General features: G+C 41.7%; 1 protein-coding gene across 1 annotated transcript in view; it reads right to left on the bottom strand.

Moving 5' to 3' along the window:
• Positions 1 to 23615, bottom strand: part of spock2 (SPARC (osteonectin), cwcv and kazal like domains proteoglycan 2) — a gene marked incomplete at both ends in the record, with an annotated part of 31029 nt that extends 7414 nt beyond the window's left edge. Inside the window, 2 exons of the mRNA XM_080507267.1 lie at positions 8876 to 8921; positions 23427 to 23615. Of these exons, the coding sequence (XP_080363393.1) occupies positions 8876 to 8921; positions 23427 to 23615 (235 nt within the window). The remainder of the gene's footprint in view (positions 1 to 8875; positions 8922 to 23426) is intronic.
• Between the last annotated feature and the right edge of the window lie 567 nt (positions 23616 to 24182).

The following is a 24182-nucleotide window of genomic DNA, read 5'->3' as shown; positions in this document are numbered from 1 at the left end:
CCCCACTGCAACACTTTCTTACCTATCTTGCTATCTTTCTGTTCCCATCGAGTTTACGTTTTGTAACCGGCCTCAAATCCCAAATCTCTCGCCTGCACTTGCGAAGCACAAAACCTGAGCGATGGTCTGAATTATCAGAGCCGTGCAGAACTGGCGGCCTTGCACTGGTGCAAATATGCATTGTGAGTCATTCTGTGGGTTACCGAGGGGATGGCAGGAATTTTATTACTAATGATGAAAATGACACAATGACAAGAACACTGAACACGACGAGGCGCACTTGTTTGTTTTGGAGCTCAGCTGCTCTTGTTTTCTATGCCTCATCATCTCAATAATGTCCAATTACTTTCAAAACACAGTTAATATTTTCAGACAAACAGGGATTTTTTTATTTGTATTTTTTTTATGCTGGAAAGTGCTTCTTCCACGCACCACATCACTGGAAGATTTTCTTTGAATTACTTATTCAAATTTCACAGAACACTTCGGGTGACAAAGCAGACAAATGCGTCTCGCGCTGCAGTCCAAAGTGCGGATGGTTAGCTCACTCCGCTCCATCCATCACGCTCGCTGCGAGCAGCCAACGCTGGACCGAGTGTCAGCACCTCACACACACTCATATGTCACACCTGTCTGTTCCTTGCAGGCCTGCTGGAGCCCAACCTGGATGTCACCTGTATTCTCTTTTAACTCCCCCCCCCCCCCCCCCCTCCCCCCAGCCTTTATCCATCTACTCTATCCATCAGTGCGCTGAACGAGAGTAACTGCCTATCCACACACTGCAATTGCAGTTTTCATCTACATGATAGAAGCGCATGTAAATCATGCATTCATTCACCTCCCGCTCTTCTACTGTGTCCCGTTTTATGGGGCTATTATAATTGAGCGGGCGGGCTTGGGAGCTCCTCTCTTGTCCTCTCTGCTGGCTGAATACGTTAATGCCGCCTGCATCACAGGATTATTGAGGCAAACTGACAGATATCTGATTTGAGAAGCAAATCCAAAACAATACACCCTCCTGTCATGGCTGAGCTGCTTGTGTAACTGCTTGACTGACTGCTCGTCTGCCGGGGAGGCACAGCGACGCCGGGCAGTGATGCCAGATGCAGACATCGTATACATCTAGACTGTCAACAGTGGAGCCATTGTCTGTGGTTGGCACTGATTGCACAGGCTGTAGTGTCTCAGTATACAGTATAAACTCACCTTTCAGGCTCTCGCTCACATTCAATAATAATAATAATAATAATTATTATTATTATTATTATTATTATGATGATTAAATCTGCTTGTTGGTAGAAGCTGTTTTTAATATAATTTTGTTAGATTGAAGACAGCAGTGAGAACAGATGATGTCTGAGCTCGACAGACTTTCAAGCGCTCTTACTTTTGTAGGCTTTGCAATGAAAATGTCTTTAAAGCAGGGCACCGGTCTGCAGTCGCTGCAGGTCTTTGTTTTCTACTGGAGAATTACACGGCGCAGCAGCAGGTCAGGACGTTTTCTCTGTCACTGACCGATCAGAATGAATAAACATGGGATTAAAGGTTTAAGAATTTTACCTTGTTTAGATGTCTTTGTGAAGGTACTGTTAATGCACTTTTATTTGATTTAATCTTCATGTTCTTTTTTTTTTTGTAATGTTGCTTGTTTCATTTTAATCTTGTATTTACTGGATCCTTGTAGTTATTTGCTTTGTCTCATCATTGCTTTGCCAAAAACTCCTGATAAGCACTTTGAATTGCAGCAACTGAATGAGGGGGAGAATCAGGGTGGAAGAGCTTGTCCCACCCTCTCACACGAGGGACAAGCTGATTAAAGTAACAATGTGAATTACATATTTTACAATTTACTCACACGAGAGTTAAAAGACGCGGTGTACAAATATAGAGAAGATAATCCTGCCTTCTAATGGCAAAACATTTGTAAATAAATCTTGTCTGCGGCGAGCAGCTACAATGCTGGCACAGTGCTGTGTTGTGAGTACAGAAGCATAAGGTGGCTGCCTGAGCCTCATGTTAACTTAACAGGCTTCCACGGATTAAAGCAGTGCCTACGATGATGACGTTTCCATAGCAACAGGCTCTCTGTGGTCTGGGAATCATTTCTGGGTTGACTGTGATTTGCAGCTCAATCTGGTGTTTCTGAGAACTCTCTCCCTCCCTGTATCTAAACCCCCGTTGTGCAATCACGTTTAGCAGCCCACCTCGCTTTCTTTCTTTCTTTTTTTTTTTTCCACATTCCTTTGTCTTCCTCTCATATTAGCCATCCCCACGGCAGTTTCATCCCTGGTCCGCCTGCACGCTTTTTATTTTCCTCCTTGCATGCACTCTTTTTTTTTTCTTCCTATTTCCCCACTGAATCCCTACTGCACCCAACTACTTCCATTTTTACTTTTCAAAAGTCTCTCCTATGGTATTAAACTAATGCCTGCAGCAGTAAACCTCTCCTAATTAGGCTCCCTGCGCTTCAGTCTAATCCAATACAGATTTGCATGAGGTTTATCCCTGCAGATTGAGGATAACGGAAGCAGAGCACAGGTCGCATCTTCATCATCAGCCCTCTTATCTGCTATTTACACAGTCAGTCTTTAATGTCATCAGTGGTGCTGCGTTGTCTTCAACGTTGCGGTGCAGCGGGGCGTGCCTTTGTTGTTCAGAACTGCTAATGCACTTAATGTTTAAATGTCTTGTCAAGACCCAGATGGCTAAATCAGTTCTGCTGAGTATGGCGCTGACAAAATTCTTGTCCAGTTTTTATATCTGTTTACATATGCATTGACTGAATAACATCCCATCATTTAATTTCAGCCTTTAAGCTTTTGTCTGACATTAAAAGTAGAGACAAAATATAGAATTATAAATGAAGTGATATTTTCTTAACTTGTCAGACAAAAATGATAACTGCAGTCATGAGCAAAACTAACTGCTTTTGACAAATTTGGACAAGAGTACTTATATGAGAATCTGTGAAAAAGTAGTTTATAATGAAGGAAGGATTTTTAAACAAATGACACAAATGATTCACATTAGGCGTCTACATTAATGGCAGTTCATTTAATAAAACCTCCAATAGCAAATTCCAATTAAAAAAAGTCCAATAGTTCAAATTTGGTAAATCCGAGCCTCTCAACCAGGTGGAGAAGATCATATTAGCATTCATTTAGAGTCACAAGTCCTATTTGTCTTGTTTAAACTCATGGATCCATGTACTTTTGGTACCTTTGTACATGTGGATTGCTATGATGTGAAAAACATAAAAGTTACAGGCCTTCCTCCACACCAGGTTTAATTGTTTGCACCAAATTATGAGATGACTGAAATCTGAGATAATTTTCACTTAAAATAACTCAAAATAACAAGATTGTCAAGATTTGCTCTTACTGGCAGTCTTTTTTTTTTTTTTTTTTGAAAAGTAGCAAATGTCTGATGGTTAAAATAGTACAAAAAAAAGAAGGAAGAAATGTATGAGGAAGAATTGTTACGAGGAAAGTTACAGTAACTAAGAACTCACATCAGATTACATGCCATACAGACGGGGCCCGTTTGCATGAAGGTGATGTGAGACAGGTCTTTAAAGAGATTATATTTAAATACGTTGGAACTTGATAGACGCAGCCCGAAAAGGGACATGCTTGTGAAGTGTGATAAGGAGAAGGGCAGCAGGAGCCCTGGAGAACTGTAATGACTGTTTTTTTTGGGGGGGGGGTTTTCCGGAGGTGCAGAATTGTAGTGGTTCAAAGACACGATGTCTACAGTGTGTACAAGGAGCTGTGCTGATCCCCCGGCGGGCGTGGAGGGGGGGAGTGATTTGCTGTATATTGTGAAGTGACAACATCTTCTCTGTGGAGACAGCAGGCAGGACTTTCCCCGCTAAATTTTTTTTTTTAAATAAAATAAAATAAAAGAGCGGCGCGATTGCTTTCACATTGTTTTGAGCTGCTGGGAAGACATCCCATTAAAGACTTCAACAAGGTGTTTGGTGACAATCCACCACATGTTCCTCTCGGTGCACAAGCTGCCCAAACAGCTCTAACTACCGACGTCCTCGAGAGGCTTTAAAATATAGACCTTGTGTAGTGTGGACTCAGCAGCTCCTTCCTGTCTGCCATTGATCTGAAACCGCTGATTTGACAGAAAGTGTCCATTCATGGTTCGACCCCCCCCCCCCCCCGAAGCTAAGATTGCATCTCTAAGCTCAACATGCAGACTCCAGTCCACACTTGAGAGTTCCTGCATAAATGGATCAGGCCCGAGGTGAGTGCTTCCCACAATCACCTTAGTGCTTGAGTGTTTGTGCATGCGTGCAGATACCCTTGTTTGTTTTAACAGGTTCAAATTACAACCACTCGCCTGCAGCGTTTTCTGTCTTCGGCGCAAAGTGATTCAGTCAGTCGCCGGACTGATGAATCGACTGCAGGAATCAACTGCAAATTACCCTGACCTCTCCCTCGCTCGGCGCCGCGGCATCCGAAGTGGAGTCAACCCACTGCGGTGCCTGAATGCAAATTTCTACCTTCAGCCTGTTGTCTGCATCCACCGTCAGCGTGTGAGGGGTGTTGACAGCTCCGAAGCGCCGTCTCACTCGCCACGCCGCCGCAGCAGACTCGTCTGCATGACTGAGAAACGAGGCCTGCGGAATCAAGGCTCGGGGAGTAGAGGCATCGCACTGATTTAGAAATGTCTCAGAGGGACGTCTTCTGTTTTCACTCCGGCGCTTCACCAGGCCACTCATAAAGGAGGAGAGATCAATGGAGGGAGATGGCGCGTCCGTGTCAAAATGAGAGAAAGGGAAATAGATAGATGAAGGACTTTATGCAGTACGGAATGAAAGCGCTGAAATATGATTCATCTGACAACCTAAGGCAAGTATTAAAACTTTGCTGAAGTTTCATAAAAACACAGATGGTACTGGTGCAGTTGATCTATTCTGATCTATAGTGGGAAACCTGACAAGTCTGTGAATTATTTAATCCCTACTGGCAGAGAAAGACATCAATATAGGATGATTCAGCGAAACCTGGGAATAGACTCCACGTCGACGCTTAATTTGATGTGTAAAACCGACTAAAGTTAGATTTACTTTTCAGAGACCAAATTGTGCAGCGCAGCCTAACATGCTCCTATCCAGATATTTGTCCACACACTACCGCGATACAGAGCACAAGGGCTGTGACAGGAAGCTTTCTCCTGCTGCGACGCCGTGGCTGTTCCTTCGACTTTGTGTCATTCTGAGATATCTCTTCTGACTCATTCCTCTCTGTTGTATGATTCAGGACAAATCACTGTCTTTCAGGGTGCATTAGTCCAACATCAGGAAGATCGGTTCACTCTTAATCACATATTTCTTCGAGGTGAAAGACAAAAGACCAACAGCACTGATGACATACAGTCTCTCGACAGGACTTTTTGGTTGGCTTTCTGATCTCCGTTAGACCTAAAGCTCATGATACTGGCATGTTCTTTTTAATAAAGCTATACATGCCTGAACACCTTTGTAGTTTCATTTACCTTTTCATTTCATGCACTGAACAGAAACGCATTTTCCGGATGAATAAAAGAACCTTAACGGGGCAGGATGTAAAATGGTATTAGTTGTGTTCAGTCTATGTTTCCTATGTAGACCTTTTTTATTTTCTTGGACAGGCCGTGTGTAGCTGGTTAGGACCCATTTATGTGTCATTGGCTTGGTCTGATTGTATGTTATTGCTATAACAGTCAGTCAACAAAACATTTTTCAACACCGTTGGAAAAACTGGACTTCTGTGCTTAGTTCTTAAGCACTGAACCCCCCTGGCCTTTCTCAGTGCAATCTTTTGGTTATTTCTTTTGCAGTTTGAGCATTTCGTGTCTGCATGCAGGGGGTTTTGAGGGTAAATCACCTCTTGTAAAGCAAGCAGCTTCCTCTTCACAAGCTAACGGAGCACAGAGGCATCCTTTCACCTTTCCTTTTTTTTTTTAAAGAAAAATAAAAAATTGAGCGTACTATAATACTCTCATAGTCCTGCCAACTTACTTTCAGCCACCATAGTCCACAATTTACTCATCACCAGCAAGCGTTAGAGTTGGCAGGAGCAATCTTAATGTCAGTCGCTTAGTGCTAAATAAAGTCATATTATCCCCCCCCCCCAATCTTCTCTTTTACGTCTCTCTCTGGAGTTTCATTGGAAACCATAATTAGCCCTTCATTAAGTCCTTGGAAATTGCACTAATGGACTCTGCCATTCAGTTGACTTCATTTAAGCTGCAAATCAAACGGCAGTGGTTGAGGACACGACTTTTGTGTCATGACTTCATCTGGCAGGGGCTCAATTAAAGCTGGCGTTGAAGCAGGAGCCGAGCAGGAGACCTCCGACTCTGTGCACACGGCCTCCTCGTCGAGTATAGGAAGAGAAAAAAAAAAAAAAATAACAGGAGGAAGAATAAAGCGCTGATGGTTTGAAGTCGAGGCGATGTTTAGCATCTCCTTGGGGGAGACACATCAGATCCACTTGAGCAGATAAAACATAGCGCTAACATCGCTCAACCTTTTCACTGAGGTAACATCGCCCGTCTGGACAATGAGTGGCCCGAGCTCAGAATACAAACACAAAATCTCACACACACACACACACACACAGAGCGCTGTCTCATATGATGAACTGGTGCCGGTCTGAGAAACATCAGAGTTCAAGAACAGGTCACAGACTCAGTCTCTGAGCTCCAGAACAAGCTAATGACATTCAGCATCAATAAATCTCACTGGCTTTGTTTTCACTGCATCAGCACGCCTCACAGACACTTACGGTAGTTTGGTCATTCTATTTTTCCCGCATGTATAGATTTGTATTTGTCACTGAATGCATGATGACACATTCTGAGCACAGAAAAATCCTTTTTTTTTGTTTTTTTTGTTTCACATGTAGAAGACTCAATAAACACAAATTATAGCTAAATATGTGCAGAATTTCCCAGGAAAGTTCCAAATCTGTATATTGTTTAACTTTGTATCTATTTGTCTGTTTATGCATTTTCATACCTTTATTGATATGCTGTATATTCTATATTATTTCCATTAAATGCTATCTTTATATCTTTACATTTTTAGTTCTGTCATTATTCATTCATCAATCCAAAGCCATCGCCTGCCTAAAATTATGCCAGACCCTCCCAGTTCTCTGAGCTGAAACCATAGGACCTTCAAATGACCTCCACAGATCTCCAGAGGGCCGCGTGCAACATGAACCCATCCCATTTTTCAGATTCCGATGCAACTTTTGATAAATACTGACCACTGCCGACTACGAATGCCCTACGAGAGCAGCTGTTTTGATTACGCTCTGACCCAGTCACCAGAATGTGACTGATTCAAATCTTTGTGGTTGCCCAACACAACATCTTTGGAGATGAAATGTTCACTTGTTGCATATACCTACTAACATCTGGTATGATAAAGAGATAATAATAATTAACCATGATAGTACGTCTTAGTCACATCCTATGGTTATAATGCTATGGCTGATCAGTGTGATTCACGCATACATTTCTGTAACTTGTACTCAAATGACAACTGTTACTGTTTTTGTTCAAGATATGATGAAATATTTCACATTTCTACGAATAGTCCTATAATTGTAATATACTCTCTTGATAATGACTTAAGCAGATGTTCTGCCTGAAAGGTGTGAATTCCCTTCTTGGAGGTGATCACATTGATGCAGAATGATCATTTAGAAGTGTTGCATTATGGTTACAGGTGGTATTAATGTTACAATGGTTCGTTTCTTTATGTTGCTGTTTTGGAGGCACGTAAGAAACACAATCTAACCTCGTGAGCCGACACCCATACTGGAATCGGGTGTCAGGAAAGCACGAATCAATCAAGAATCACAGATATAACCGGGTTTCAGCTGGAAAATGTCAGCCGACAAAGCCGAGCGGGAGACTGTGTGAGTGCTGATATAAACACAACGAATAAGCACCTGCACATAAAATCGCAGTCAAACAAAATGCACAGCACCGGATTCATGTGACGCTTTCATGGAATTATTTAATCTTTCACTTTCAAATAGCATCAAGGAGAAAGACTTTCTTTACTCTCAGCACAGCTGTATCTCAAGGAAACAGTCGCACCAACATGAATAAAAGGTCAACAAAAGTTTCAAGCCCAGCTTAGTTTAGTTCTTTTTTGTTTGTTTCTCTTTTAGGCACAGAAAGTATTATGAAGCAGAAATGATAAAACGAAAAGTTTGACTGTGTTCATCAAGGATGAAAACTAAAATTTCAGGTTGCACAATAATGGAAAATGTAATTAACATAATATCTATATTTTGGCAAATGAAGTCCAAATGTCAAAATGACAACAGGATTGCTGCAATCTTTGTCAGTTCAGGTTTAGCAGAGTGCAATTTTCAAGTTTGTTTGTTAAGTCAAATAGTAGTGGTACATGCTCAATACCAGATCATCTCTATTTGACCAATAATGACACGATCTGTGACTATTGGGATGGATCTAAATAAAGAATGAATAAACATCAATAAGCCTGCAAGAGACTTCCACTATGAAAAGTCAACATACATTAGGTCTTCATATAGAGCCTCTCAACCATTACTGTACATGTATTACACCTGTTGTAGATTTTTACGAGAATTTCATCCATAATTGTTATTTCTCTCTATTACATTTATATAATATTCCACTGTGACATGTAGCATTAACTGAAATAAATATAACTGCACTCATAGTTTTCTTGTTATGACATAGATTAAGGGGAAGTGTTAGGGGAAAAACTCCTGTCAACACCCTTCACCACACCATACATGTGTAACCCGCAAACCTGTTTAATATCCATCAGACTTAACGCGCAGAAAACCAATGAGAAATAAGATGATGGACTTACTGTCACTCGAACCCTGATTTTCATCCCATGAGCGCACATAGTCGTCCTGCAGAAACACGAAGACAACAGGAGTTTATTAGCAGCTCCGGAGTCGAGCGAGGACATGCAGTTGACAGTGTTGTTGACAGTATGGCATATGAACATGCAGGCGTTGACATAACAGAAACACGATGTAGTTTACATAATCACCACACACTGATTCAAATGTGTATACTGTCATAATTAGGAGACAGGCGGTTATGTGCATTGTATACAAAACTGAAATCGACAAATTTGCACCCTCTGCTTCTATGTGAGACATATGGCAGTAGGGTTGAGCTGCCGTTTAAGTGCTCTGCCTTTCCCTCTGCATAATTAGAGCATTAATCGCAGTGATTAAAATGAGCGGGTTGAAGGAGATGTTGGGGTAAAAAAAAGAAAAAGAAAGAAAAGGGCGAGAAGATGGGGAAGAAAAGATAAAGATACACAAAAAGACATGGAAATGAGTCACGTATGAAAAAGGCATTGAACTGACCTCCACCTCCTGGTGAAATGACGGCAAAAAGAGAGAAAAGAGCCAATGTTAGTGAGCAAAAAGTGTAATCTTGGATACAGTGTACTAAGCATATTCAATGACATAGTAAATCAAAAGGAGATTTTATGTTAATTTCAAAGGGCTGAAGTCGTTTTGAGTAACATAAAACAGCTGCCAATGATTAAGACTATAAAAACAGAGGTTATTTCTGCATTTATTACATTTTAAGGTTTAATCAGATGTGACTGAATGGGGCCTAACAGTATTAGCATAGATGTGGTACGAGGGAAACACAAGACATCAACATTTCCTGTTCAAATCAAATCACCTCAGGTCAAATCAAAAATAGGGACTATCTTCTTTGAAGCGAACAATACTGTCAACTTTGTCAGGAAATAGCTCATCGATCAGTCTGAATCCGAAAATTTGTTATTTTGAGAAAATATGGTAGAATTGAAGGAAAAATGTTTTAAAGACACATTTCCTCCGGTTTAGGGGAATCCTATATAAGGTAGTGCAGATGGAAACCCTTTAAAGTGTATGAATGTCTGATATAATAAATATGAGTCATTTGGAGATATTTACAATCGGCCACCACCCCTCCTTTCACGATGACTTACTCATCACCGTAAACATTTACTGGAGTGGCAGTGTGTGCCAAACAGCTCCCCAGAAGGTGATAAATTCCAACACAACATGTGAAATAAGCATCCCTCACGGAAGCTGGGACCTTCGTTTTTGACCCTCACAGCTTCATTTCGCAGAGGTAAATATTTTTATATCTGGCAAGGGGCTTCTCCGGTGAGTTGAAATCTTCCAAACGGGGCTGCTGCCTATCACTCTGCTCTCCGTCTGCTCGCTCGTCTCCCCGCCTTGCCGACGGAGGAAACGCTTTCCGTCGATCGTGGATCCGGATCGCAAGTCAACTCTCCCGACGAGCTCCATGAGTGATTGTCAGTGGTGCAGTTTAACCTTGTTGGACCCGATGCAGTCGCGCATTATCGAGGCGTCACCTCAAAGAGTTTACGACCGTGGCCATTAATCTGATGCCCCTCATGTCGTCTTTATTGATGCTTCAGCACCTGCATTATTTAGCAGCCTGCCTATATTTGTGTTTCTGCCAGGACCGATGAAGAAAGTGTCCCGCTGTGCTGACAGGACTGGAAATCGATGATTTCATAAAAGAGAGGCGGCAGAAAACGTGTTTGAAGGAAAGTAAATTCTCCTGGGTGCACAATGGAAGTGAGCATGAAAAAGTGAAGCTCTGTGACAAGTCTGGCACTCAGCAAGACAAGTTACATCAATCTAAAGTGAGACCGCGGACACAAATTGTGATGAGAAGGCGTCTTTATTTTTTATTTTTTTTTTGCACAGGAGTGATTAGAGGAAGCAGACTGAGAGCTGAAAACACTCGGCTGCATCCAGGAGCTCTGTGATCTCGCTGATAACATCAGAAAGATCTCCTCTTGTTAAACAGAGCGGGGAAGCTTACCCTCCACATCAGATGTGGCAGAAGCGTTCACCCCGCTTGCACAGCCGCACAATGCTGATTGACAGATCACAATCCCCGGTATCTGCGGGGGGGGGGGAGCCCGTCCACCGAAGAACCGGGGTTCAACTCGGGGAGGAAGTGCAGAGTGTCGGAGATCACTTAAACGAACGGTGACAGTCAGAAACCCGAGCTTGTTTTGTTGATTGAAACGGAGAACAAACGGGGAAGACGGTGAGACAAGCGAGTCGGGTGTCTGTCTGAGCATGTGTGTGACTGACGGGCGTTTCTGGGTAAATGTCAGCTGTCACACGCGCTCTGTGTTCACCGCGGTTATCCTGCGGGGTCTGTTCGCGGTGACTGCATCACTGCCTCGTCACCAAGGAAGCAATAACACCCTCCTCTGGAGATCGGTATGAGCGGAATGAAGGTTTATACTTGACCTTCTCTCGCAATTACTGCTAATATTGGCCTCCACTGGATTTATCAAAGTCACACAGAACCTCCCAGAGCTGCAGTGCACGCCACAGTCTGTATCAAAGAAGCACCGGGGGTCATACAATTCCCACAATAACAAACGGTCGACACAGACAAGGATTTCTGATTTTGTTTTTATGTATGACAGTGGCCAACACCTTTATTACAAGAGCAGAGAAATATCTGAGAGCAAAAAAAATGTGATTTCTCCCAGTAGTGTAATTATTTAATTTAGGTTGACATTGGTATTTGATTATTTCTCCCTTTAGAAAAGAAATTTGTTGCGCCCTTAAAAAAGTGCCATGTGAATTATGTCAAAATGAGCAAAGCATCAGAGTTAACAAAAACATTTATAGGTGATTCATGCCTTGAAGCATTTAAATGAGAATGTCGTTGACATTGAAAAAGAGCTCGATTTGAGCTCAGGAAAACATCATCATTTCAGTCAATTACATGGAGATCTTGAAAAAAGAAGTTTTCATTACAGTGACTGAGTGAATGTTATGACATACGGTTTAATTATATTGACTTAGAAACAGAATGTTTTCCAGCATAATGCTTGATTGACTCATTCAGCCATTGATACACTCCTACACTAAATATCTTCACACCCAAAAATGTTGCTGGAGGAGATTGGCTGTCTGTGCTCTTGCCTCACAACACAAACATCCCCAGTTTAGAGGGATTTCTATATGAATTTGCATGTTCTTGTTGCTCATATAGGTTAGATCCACCTTTGCCCAGAGTCCACCTGTGACAATCTGCAGCAAACCCCAAAACCAAAGATGGATAAAACGGTATAAAAGACACAAATGAACATGAAATGTATCAGACACGTCACTCAATGGTGGTGACGACTTGTTTTTTTTCTGTCAAGAAATAATTTTTCCTGTAACTGGAACAGCAGTGAAAGGACTCGACTTCACCGAGGGCTGTGCTGCATGCCCACCACTTCCACTGCTGGAGACTTGTTTTTTTGTTTTTTTTCCCCACACTCTTTTGAGTCAACAGCAAGAAAAAAAAGGTCCTTCAGGAGGAAACACTTGAACATGAGAGTTACTGAGGGCGCAAAGAGGCTGACCATGTATAATGAGAGTGTTCCTCAGAGATGGAAATATTAATTAGCTGATCTCCGAGCAGCAGAAAACATCCAGCTTTCGGCTGGAAATAGCAACATATGAGACTTGCTATAGATTCAACAGTGGGGGGGTGCAGCTGGCGTCTCTTTCTCTTCCTGAAATGTTTGATCTTTCCATGACGTGTTCATGCGCTGATGTTTTATTTTATATCAATCACAGTTTAATGGAGGCACCCTCCTGAAATAAACTCTGCTCGGCGCTGAACTACAAAACACAGCTCAAAAATCACATAAACTGGAGCTGAAATCTTAAAAGACGATATTGCCCTGAGGTTTTCTTCAGCACCGTCAGGGCAATATAACGTGTGATGGCACCATACACCTTCGTATCACATCCTCCCACCTTGAGACTCGTATAAAGACCTGCAATGCTGCTCGCAGCCTCTCAGCTCTGCTTTCGAGATGAAACAAAACCCCCCCCTCAACAATATCCTCCCTCCATACGTTCCCTTCTTATCTCCGCGCTCGCCGGGTTGCGGGGCACGGGAGGCGAGCCTGCTGAGCCGCATCTCTACATTGCACGGGGGGGGGGGGGGGGGGGGGGGGCTCAGAGCCGACGCTTCGGGGTCGCAGAGCAGAAGCACCGCGCGTCACGCCGAGATGCCGCTCCGGTTACAGGATGGAGCGAGGTTAGTATAAGACAGCTTAGAAGAACGGTTGAGTAAAAGGTGAAACAAGGGTTACAAGGGTGAAGACACAACGGGGAATTGCAGCTCGAACAGGGATTTCACACAAACACATCCCATGTGCCTTGACATGACCCAGAGGAGATAAAACTGTTTTTAAAAGTAAAGTTATTAAGATTTTTCACTGTTAGTATCCAAGTAATGAATAATTTGATCTATTGAGACCAAAACAAGATTATTTTTATTTTCACTTAATTACATTTTTTTTTTTTTTTTTTTTTTTTTAGACCTTCAGCATTTCTACATGAACACAAGGCTTAGAGCTGATGTTTCACAACTGCAGGGCGAAAATCGAGGCCGATCCGCATCCAAGATGGCGTGAGGTTAGTGCACGGCTTAGAAAAATGGTGTAAGTAAATGGTGAAGCAAAAGGTCAGTAGATTTTCAATGGTTAGAAAAGTGGTGCAGCAGCTCACACAGGGATTTCACACACAAAAAAATAAGGTTTGACATGCCTTGACATGACTTAAAAGAAAAAGACATGTTTTTAAAAAAGTATTTAATATTTATTAAAATATTTCATATTTTCCAATTTTGCTGTCCTCTAATTTTCCCAAGTGAGGTTATAAAAAGAGAAAATGACCTCCTGAGGCCCAAACAAGATTATGTTTTCCTCCCTTCACACAGAAAAACCCTTCAGTCTTTTCTTTGTTGTTATGAACATGAGAAATAAGCACACGAAATGGTACTTTTTAACTACCCAGAGTACCACCATCCCTACTGCTTTCTCCCGAAGTGAGACGTTGAACCAGGAAAAAGGGAATACGAGAGCAAGAATGATTTTTGTCGAGCATAAATTAAAGTCCCATGGCTAAACAATCTTAGAAAACATTAGAAAGAAGAAATATCCAAAGGAGAGGCCGAGAAATTACAGCAAAACAACAAACTATAATGTATTACTAAACAAATGAGCAATTTCATTCCTTTAAAAAAAGAAAAAAAAAAAAAGAAAAGAAACAAGATAATTTCACTCCAGAAAATATAATTCACCCTCAATTTTCCCAACTATCATTTATGCAAAAAGAACTCTTCAGGGCAACATGATGAATTAATGGCATGTATGTGTTGTGAGTGAGTTAAAAAAAAAAAAAAAAAAACGCTGCAGTAGAAGAAGAGCAAGGTTTTGAGAGGTTTATAAGAGTACACTCACATGGAATGGCTGCGTTATCCAAACCCATGTTAACAGCTTCTGGCCTCCTACAGCTTTGCGTGCACAGTTAAACACCTCTCATCAAGCGTTAAACCTGAAGTGGACCTTTTTTTATGATTGATAACATATTAATGACATGTTTTCACAGTTTTGTCATAACTCACCATATTATTAACGATTTGCGTTTTAGTAGTCAGGTTTGTTTGAACAATGGGACCATTTCAAAACTAATACGAACATTAATTGTTGCATATACGGGGTTAAGTGTCGACGTCGAGGACGGCGTCCGGCATATAGAGTCGCTGGGTCCAGGCTGCAGGCTGCAATGACTTGTCGCGGTAATCTCTGTAAAGCAACTGAATAAACACTTCAGCGCAAACACTTACCTGCTACATCAGACTTTATGCGCAGTAACACCCCAACCCATCACTTCTGAATTTGCATTGTACATTTATTTTTCCCATTGTTTTTTTTTGTATTGACTTTTGTACTGCCAGCTTGAGCTGCTGGACATTCTTTGTTTGTTTGTTTGTTTGTTTTTCTGAAACAACCTTAAGTATACACATTTTTTTAAATATATATATATATATATATTCAGATTCTAACTGTGGGTTGATTGTGATCATATATCGCTAAGATCCCACTCAATCACCTCCACAAGTCCAAAGTTTCACACAGGCCCCTACTACTTTCTACATCTATATAGGTATATACTGTATGTACACACATCTTTGTTGCACATCTACTCATAATGACGCTAAAAGAGTCCTCTGCTTCATACTGCAGCTGTATTCAATAATGTAACACTTGAGTTGTAAAAAGAGTGTACATCAGGACGAATCAGTTCTTTGTTCAAGTGAAACTAACGTCACTCTTCATAGTCACTCGAGATGAATGGCGACAGAAATTGTGCGACAGCAAAGGATGGATTAAATGTTTGTAAACAGAGGAGCAGCTTTTCTTTTCCAGAAGATCCATATTGTGCGATGCGGAGTGGAAATAAGGACCGATTTAGTTGAATCCAAAAGATTTGAGATAGTGCTACGAGATCGTAAAGTTCTTTGCTTTGTCTTTGTTGTTTTGCAGCACACGCACACACACACGCACACGCACACACACACACACACACACACACACACACACACACGCACACACACACGCACACACACACGCACACACACACGCACACACACACACACACACACACACACACAAATGCAGCTCCGAAAATCACACTCGGTTCACAAAATCACGATGCACTCATGCCAGCCCTGTGCTCACTATCTATAAATAAAATCAACCCTTGTGCCTTTCAGCGCCCTGTGGGGAATAAGAAAACAGTCTGCAACTCACAGGAGAATCCGCTACAAACAGCAAGAGCCTTCACACTTCACTGAAAACACCGAGCTCGGCTGAAAAACAGACTTGTACAACAATGGAAAATCAATGAAGTTATCCAGGTAAGGGCTGCAACATGGATAGGAATCAGCCAATGATTTTGAGTCGGAGACGTATATAACGGTGTCGTCAAGTAGGACTCACAAGCAGACTGACACTGGCAGGCCTGCAGGTCTGACCTCTAAAATTAGCTCGGCTGTCATTCATTTGAAAAATACCTAATTGCTTTGGCACGAATGAACCTGACACTTTCATCTGGTTTACATACAACAGGAAATATTGACATTTGGATAAGCCACTCCTGCTTACTCTGACTGGACCACAAGCAAGGAGTCACATTTCCACATCTCAACAAAAAAAAACCCCGAAACAAATCAAACAGCTGAGCTATATGGGGACCGTATTTGTTTCGCAGCATTACTTGAGTCTAATGCGTCATGTCATACGTGGGCCTCGTTTGGCTCGTCATCTGATTAATCAGCATTCGCTGAGCAGGATCTTTGCTAAAACTGACCAGGAGATGTGTCAACAGAACTGGGGCACTTTTGCTGAATCATACATGAACAACAAACCTCACATGCAAATGAGCCTTTGTTGACTGTACTGCATCTTTTTTTTTTTTAACCTCCTGTGTTTATTTAGTGCCATTTGAATGATAAAACCTTTAACAGCACTGGCTGCTTAAAGGACAGATCCAGATTATCCGTGGATGACGTCACAGGGTTTAGAAAAGATGGTAGGAGGCGTCCTAAAGGAGTTAGGGAAAGGCAATGACGTTGTTGTGACCATCGGACCACACTTTCACTAAGTGACGTAATAATAATCCGATTGGCTGCGAAGGTTAGTGATGTCTTCCGTGATGAAAAAACTACAAATGCCCAAAAATGGACTACAAAAAGCGCATTTATAACACTTTCCCCTGTGTCTCTAATCACTGATTTAATGTCAAATATCACAAGGTTTGAATTGAAATCAAAGGAAAAGAGGCTGCCAGGTGAATAAATAACCAATCAAACTGAGAATAATCTGCACAAAAAGTTTACTTTATTTTACAACATCCACATAACATTCATAGTTGAGATATGAGTTTTGGATTGTTTAAAGTTTTTCAAGGCATATTATTATTGCTTATTGTTGGTTACTTAACATGATCCGCATTGAGCAATCGTGAGTTTCCCTGAGCGCTCGGACGCCTTACCAATGTTTGCAACCAATTTGTTTGATGATGACCCCGATGAAGATCACAAGCTGAAATGGGTTAATGCTGTAATGTTGTTTGGAGTTTTTCCTCCCTTGATACGTTATGAGAAATAGTGACGATCCATTCGTCAGCATCTACAAATTTCCCGTGCAATAGGAATAATGCTGGCATGAGCCTGATCGCAATAAGCGTTCATTTTTATTTTTGTATGTAAACACATCTGTACATTCATTAATAGTTTTAAATCTTATGTAATAAATACATCTCGTTTTAATGCTTATGGCAGTTATGACTCAAAGTTAACTGATGTGTCTCCTGGTGGCTCATTGATTGCAGACAAAAGCGAGGTCGTCGCCTCGAGCTGAGGTGACAGTTGTGGGTTTTTCATTCAGCTTTTGTTGGCTTTTAGGCTATAATGACGTTATCCTGCTATATTAAAACAGGACTTTTTATGATGTGTTTCATAACCCAACAAAATAATACATGAATTGTATCTGGCTTTGGAAGGAACACTGAGGCATTTTACTGCAATATAATAAGGTAATTATTTTGACAAAGGGGTGCCGTTTTATGCTTCACAAAGACAAACACAGTTTAAGTTGTTCTTTTGTGCCTTTTCCCTTGTAGTTTTAGATTTGTAAAGTGTGAAATGGGAAATTACATTAAATGTAAACCTCTGAACGGGAGAGTTGTTTCTACACAGCCCAGCACACTGCCTCAACAGAAGTTATACATTTAAAGCACTAATAACATGACTGATCGTGTACTTGAAGTTTTGGCCTTGGTTTGTTTCGAATTGTCGGGAAATCTTTAACCATCTTTTGCAAAACAAGCATCTCGACTCCAGACATTGTGGATTTCTATGTGCACACTCAATATATTACAATATCTGAGAGTGAATACTGCAAATCCATCCTCAGCGGGACTTTCTTTCCAAGCCAGACCGCTCAGGTGCAAAAACATCAGGATTCGCTTCATTATTATGAGCTACTTCTAACATTTTTTTCCTCATCGGAGCTAATCAAATTCTTTTGTATCAGCTTCTGTACCTGCAGGACCTGATTTCACGCTGGCTGTGAGTCAGTCTGGCTCAGGCCCAAAAGTCTTTACAGTGGAGACAGCTACTGGCACTTAATGTTAGTTTGAAAAGAAAAAAAGTTAAGATTTACTGAACCTGTCAAAAAGTCCTGTTCTGCGTCTGAATTCACATCAAGTCACTTCACACTGACGTGTCATTATAGCTACTTTTGGCAATAATACTCACTTAGATCACTTAGATATTTACGAAATATACAAATTTTTCTGAACACACAGGAGTTTATTAGAGGCAGACATTCTGCCTCTGATAGGAGGCGACCAGCGGGCATCCTAATGTGATGGTAGAACCACCTCAACATGGATCCTCGTCGATGAGGAGAGGTAAATGTTCGACTTTCAAGACGTTCCTGAATGGTTGGGCACCTCACTCTACCACAGATCATCACAGATGTTGGTGAAATTTCAAACATCAGAAAAAAAAATCATGAACATAAAAGGGCTTGAATTTCTGGCAAGAAATCACGTTGCTCGAATGAGTGTTGAAGACTCAGCTCTTCGTCGCATCTGTATAAGGGGATCTTAATGGAAATGATTGCATCAATCTTCAACACTGCTTTGTCCAACTCAGGCTTCTGAAGGGCTGCAGACAATCCGAGCTGGCTACGGGTGAAGGCAGATTACACGTTACATTACTTTGAGACCGCGGAAGGAAACAGGGAAATGCACTAAAGGAAGAACCTACAAAACTCCACTGGAACCAGGGACATTGTTGCAATGAGGTGAGAATGATAACCAACCACAACAGTGCACAGCCTTTGTAAAGACAAATCTATCTTTATTAAACAATTGCATATCCTCAATAACTTTGAAATTCTTCATCCTTCTCTGCTATCTGAACATTGCAAGTCCACAACAGTTGTGCCCTTCAGCTGCGGCTATTGTGCTGCCATGAAAGCAGCTGCAGTCTGGCATGATGAAAAGCTGATTCTTTCTTTTCTTCCACACAATCACAGACCACCTGGGTTTCTGGTAGATAGCCAAGGCACCCCAGCGTGCACCAGTGGTTTGTCCACACCCTAAAATAAAATGAAAAAAAAAACCCCAACAACAACAAAACAGCCCAGACTTCCCTAGAATAATTGCATGTGATGGAGATGCACTCCATGCCTGTCTGTCCACAGAGCGCTGGATTTTTGAAGCCACACAGAAACCCTGGAATGATAAGGCACGACTCATGCCAGAATAAAGCATGACTAGATAGACTAATGGATTTCTGATAAGCTGTTATCATCCTTCATAGTATGAATGCATCCCTGGCAGACTATTTTAACATCACAAAGCACAGGGTAGTCAAACAGGCTGCGCGATAGGGAAGCCCGACTCAGCTGGTGATAATAATTTACTGTTCATCTGGATAGTCCTTAATGGATTATTTGGCTCCGGTTTTACAGACACCATTAGCCATAATTATTTTTTGTGTGCCACGGGAAAATGACACAAATAAGTCTCATTGAGGTCTGCACCGACAATAACAGAGAGTTAAAATATCTGCTGGACTGCAGCCAGTCGAAGCTCGTGATAAGATCAAATCGGGTAGCTGATTATAGAATAGGTAAGTCAAACAGTCAAATTGCTCTGTGAAAATTCCCAACATGAGGAGGGGGAAAAAAACCACACACAGACACACACACACACCATATCACATCACATTAAGAACTGTCAGAACCTTCTGCATGTGCTTCCACCATTCTGCATATCTAAATCCTCTGACATCGACAAGGGAACTGATGTATTTGTGCCGCTGTACAGAGTGTTTTCTGTTCATTAAAAATGAAGCGAACGGATACCAGGTGCAAGCGGGGATGGTACAGCCTGACGGTAGAAGCGTGCATTTTTAAGATAAGGATTTACCAGGCACAGATAGTGCTGGTTCAGATAGGAGGGAGACGAACATTCAAGGGAAAAAAAATACCTGAGCTCCTAGACAGTGAACATTTCGAACCATCTTTTTGAACCATGTGTGACGTACGCAAACAACAAAGAGCAAATGCCTTAACCGGAGTTGCTCTGACCTGATGATCATCTGAAGTTGCATTTTGATCGTGGAAGTACAGGAGATGTATTTATCTGAAGCCTCCAAGCGAACGACACGAAACTAATTTCATGGCTCCGTGACTTCACGGACAGTATCATTTTTACGAGGGAACTTAAGAATAAAAAAAATTAATTTAGTGTTGATCTGCTCAATATTGGATCTGCTCTGTGTCAACACTGCTTGCGTTCGCTACCATTTCATTTCACGCTGAAATGAAAAGACAGTGTCTCAACTGGCCTCATGATCTCAGCTGACATTTGATTAATTCCTCCTGTCACTAAGTCCACAACTGATGATGTCTGATGGTCGTAAGATTTTTTTTTTTCTCTGTACGTATTTCTTTTTGGGAATGGCGCATTAAGCGAAAAGTAGAAAACAAAATATTTGTCAGGATCAGTTCAGCCATCCTCCATCTTCTGGCCATTCACAAAGTATAATCTTATTCTGTGCAGTACTTAATATTTTGGGGGTGTTATTAAACACAGCTTTTTCAGTCCGCCTCATCTGTCATGAAAAATAATAAAAACAGAGCCAAGTGAAGACAGAAGGTAAACACCCTGCCATTGCATTTATCAATGTTTGGACTGAAGGTGGCAAATTTCCCATAAAGAAACTGATCTCAGGACTTATATCTTTGGGTTGAAGTGGTAAATCTTCATTCAGTCACCATGATTGCGTTCCTTGTTCACTGATGTATCTTCTTTTTTTTCACGGGATTTGGTGCATTAGTGGAATTAAATGTTGAGTGCACCTGTCAGATTAAAGGATTGAAGGTATCCCATTCTATTATTTGTTGACTGTAACTGTTAAATCTAATCGCCTTGTCTTCCTGTGAGATAGATTGAATGGAAGTGTGGGAGCCGGCGTGTTTTATCGGAAGTGAAAGAGCCTCTTACCCTGATGCCGCTTTTACATCCACTGAAAGAATAAATATGAAATATTTACACTGTACTTTCCACTGCCTATGTATTGTGGGTGTTTATGTGTGCGAGAGGGTTTCGTGTGCATGTGTGTGTGTTTGCCTCAGTACAAAAGCGCGACTTTCATGTTGTGCAGCTTTGATTATTGCTTTCCAGTGTTGGATTAATATTCAGCATGCAGCTCTCAGAGGACTTTGTGAGTCCACATCAATTTGGGTAAACTGAATACTTATAACTGTGCCATTCACTCATTGGCAGCCATTTATGCATCAACCAATAAAAATAATAAATAAAATAAAAATAGCAGAGCCTGAACAGTTCATTATTTAGTTCCGTTGTTTTTTTTCTTCCCTCTCTCTTTAATTCAAAGAAAAGCATGCAGCACTGACAATTTAATGATCATTACATTCAATGTAAGGCGGCTCTCATTAAAAATAATGAAAGAAACACGAGTTAGTTGCAAAAAAAATAAAAAATAAAAAGGTATTTCAGCTGTGGAAAGCTCAGTTTTAATGATTTGGAGAAACCTTGATGGAGAATATTTTCATTTAGTCCTCCACCCTCGAGCGGGACTGGTGAGGGAATAGAGTCATCAAATTCCCTGTGAGACATGCTCCATCTCAACACCATAACACAGACACCGCTGTTGCTACGGCAGCGAGCTGAAATCAAAGTGGTTTCTATTGGCGATTCCTTGGGGAGGTTCAGTGGTTCGCTTCTCTGATGTTTCTTCTGTCATCATCATCATCACCAGAGACGCCACGGCTCCTTAAAAATGCGCTCGCAAACATGCGCGCCACATGCAACAAACCTTTTAGAGGTATTACACAGTGTGCACGGGACACAATCGTACGTCTTTTAAGCACACATGTGCAGTGACACATTAAGACAATGACCCACTGGGAATAATAACCATGAAAGAGACACCGTGTGTGACTGCAAGGCCCATTTGTGTTGCACAGCAGCTTTGATGATAAATTGAGGGAAAAGAGGAACACAGAGCGAGTGACATCTTTAGAAGAGCTGGCAAACCCATAAGCAGTTATCACATCTCCAGATGAGTTACATCTCCCAATCATGTTTGTGTTTTCTTCTTCTTCTTCTTCTTCTGATTCTTTATTTTTGCACTCCCAATCAGGATGTGTTGAATTCAGAGTAACATTGCTGCTGTAACTCACATTTTGGATCAAAGTTGTGTAAATATAGAGCAGCATCCAGTGAGTTATAATCCCACAGTAATTCAGACTTAATCTTTCCATGCACACAATTTCATTACTTCCCTAAGTACAGTTCCAGAGGACATACTCTTTAAGTAATCAAACTAATCCCTTCCCAGGAGGGGCGGCTGCCAATTTTCACATGCATTCACTTTTTTTTATCTCTTTTTCCTCAGGGTTTGTCCAAGACCCCTGTTTTAGGGCTGCGTAAGACTGCGGATCAGAAACGACACCACCACATCTCACTGCCGGTTGTTTTTCATTATCTTCCTCTTGCGATGTCTTTGTTCTCAAACAGATACTCCAGCTGAAGCCAACTGCTCACATTTCAGATCTAATAATGATACCTACATCCCATGGTGCCTCAACCACCCAGGATCAATTAAAACCCAATTAACAGGAGTCATATGGAGCATAATCCAAGCTGCACTATAGTCAAAATCCTGTTGGGATCATCAGTAATCGTTTCACAGAGCTGGAGGCAATAACTATGTCCATACATTCACAGATCTATGGCAATAAATCACAGAGCATACCCTGCAGGCTTTAATCAATCCCTGCAACCCAGTTCAGTCTGTTCAGTAGGTGAAAACATACATCAATCAATCAACCACTGCCCCTCTGCCTAATTGCTTAATACTCTTGTTTGTGAAGTCTCCCCAGACATGTCTGGAAGCATATCTGAAGCAATCTGTGTTAAGGGCAACGTGGTGGAATAGGTCTATAGTGCTGTGCAACTGGGACATAAACATTAATTGCTTCTAAACTGCAAAGGCCCCCATACAGTAAAGGTGGAACGAATTGCAATCGAAACGCTTTGGTTGTTGAGGAAGTCTCCTGGCATATAGATTCCAATTTAGCGCCTTTGAATGTTCACGGTAAAAAAAAAAAAAAAGAAAAGTCAAATGAACATCTTATAACTAACTTAATGCTTAAAAAAAAGAAAAAAGAAGCCATGTTTAGAAGCAATCTCTTTTTTTTTTAAAGTCAAAGTGTAAATACAATCACTATATGAGCAAATGTGTATATTTAGTATTTATTCGCGTATAAAGGAGGTGAGTCAACGTTAGCACCAAGTTTGGGTGCATTATCAAGCTGAGAAGAAAGTACGTGAGCTCAGCACAACAAATTGTTGTGGGATTAAAGTGCGTGTTTACGGAATGTCTGTTATTATGATAACAGTCTACGCGCGCGCCGCAGTGGCACGCGCCTCCCCATCAACACTTACATCTCTGAAGCGATTCCAGTGCTTGATCTTGCGGCTGTACTGTGAAATGGTGGACAGCCACTGCTCGTCTTCCATGAAATTCCCCGTTTTCTCCGCTTCTTTGGCGCTTTTCACCTCGGTCTGGAGGGTGGACCCCGCCAGCACGGCCAGCGGGACGAGAAGGCACACGATATCCGTAATTCCTACCATGGCAGCGGACGAAAAACACCTCGCGCACAACGTACCGGTCCGACGGCTTTCCTCTTCTCGGAGGAGGAGAGGAGGAGGAGGAGGAGGAGGAGGAAGAGGAGGAGGAGGAGGATGCTGAGGCTGGATTGAAACCTCCACCTGGTTAGCCTATAGGATGAGAGAGAGAGAGAGAGAGAGGGAGAGAGAGAGAGAGAGAGAGAGAGAGACAGAGAGAGAGACCGAGAGAGAGAGATCTGTTGATATAAGACCGAGGATTAGTCCTATGATGCGCCAGTGATTTATTTCACACCCTGAACCCTGCTCATGTTTACAGCACACAAACTAAGGGGTCACGTGACCCCACACACTATACCTTCACTCATCGTCCTCCCCTCCTCACTTCCTGTGTCCGGATTAGCTGGTAAATGGGAAATTCTGACATCTAAATGGGCTAAAACGCAACACGTCCTGCCAAATAAGGGGTCGCACCCCACACTTTCCTTCAGGGAAAGCTTTATCCTTTTAATATTCTCGGGTTAAGGTTCATTTTCACTTATTTAATCCATTTTATATCTGATTAAACTGGGT

The sequence above is a fragment of the Blennius ocellaris genome (genome assembly GCF_963422515.1).
Source record: "Blennius ocellaris genome assembly, chromosome: 13".
Classification (NCBI taxonomy): Eukaryota; Metazoa; Chordata; class Actinopteri; order Blenniiformes; family Blenniidae; genus Blennius; species Blennius ocellaris.
The sequence above is the reverse complement of the archived record's forward strand: the minus strand, read 5'-3'. Positions and strand labels throughout refer to the sequence as shown.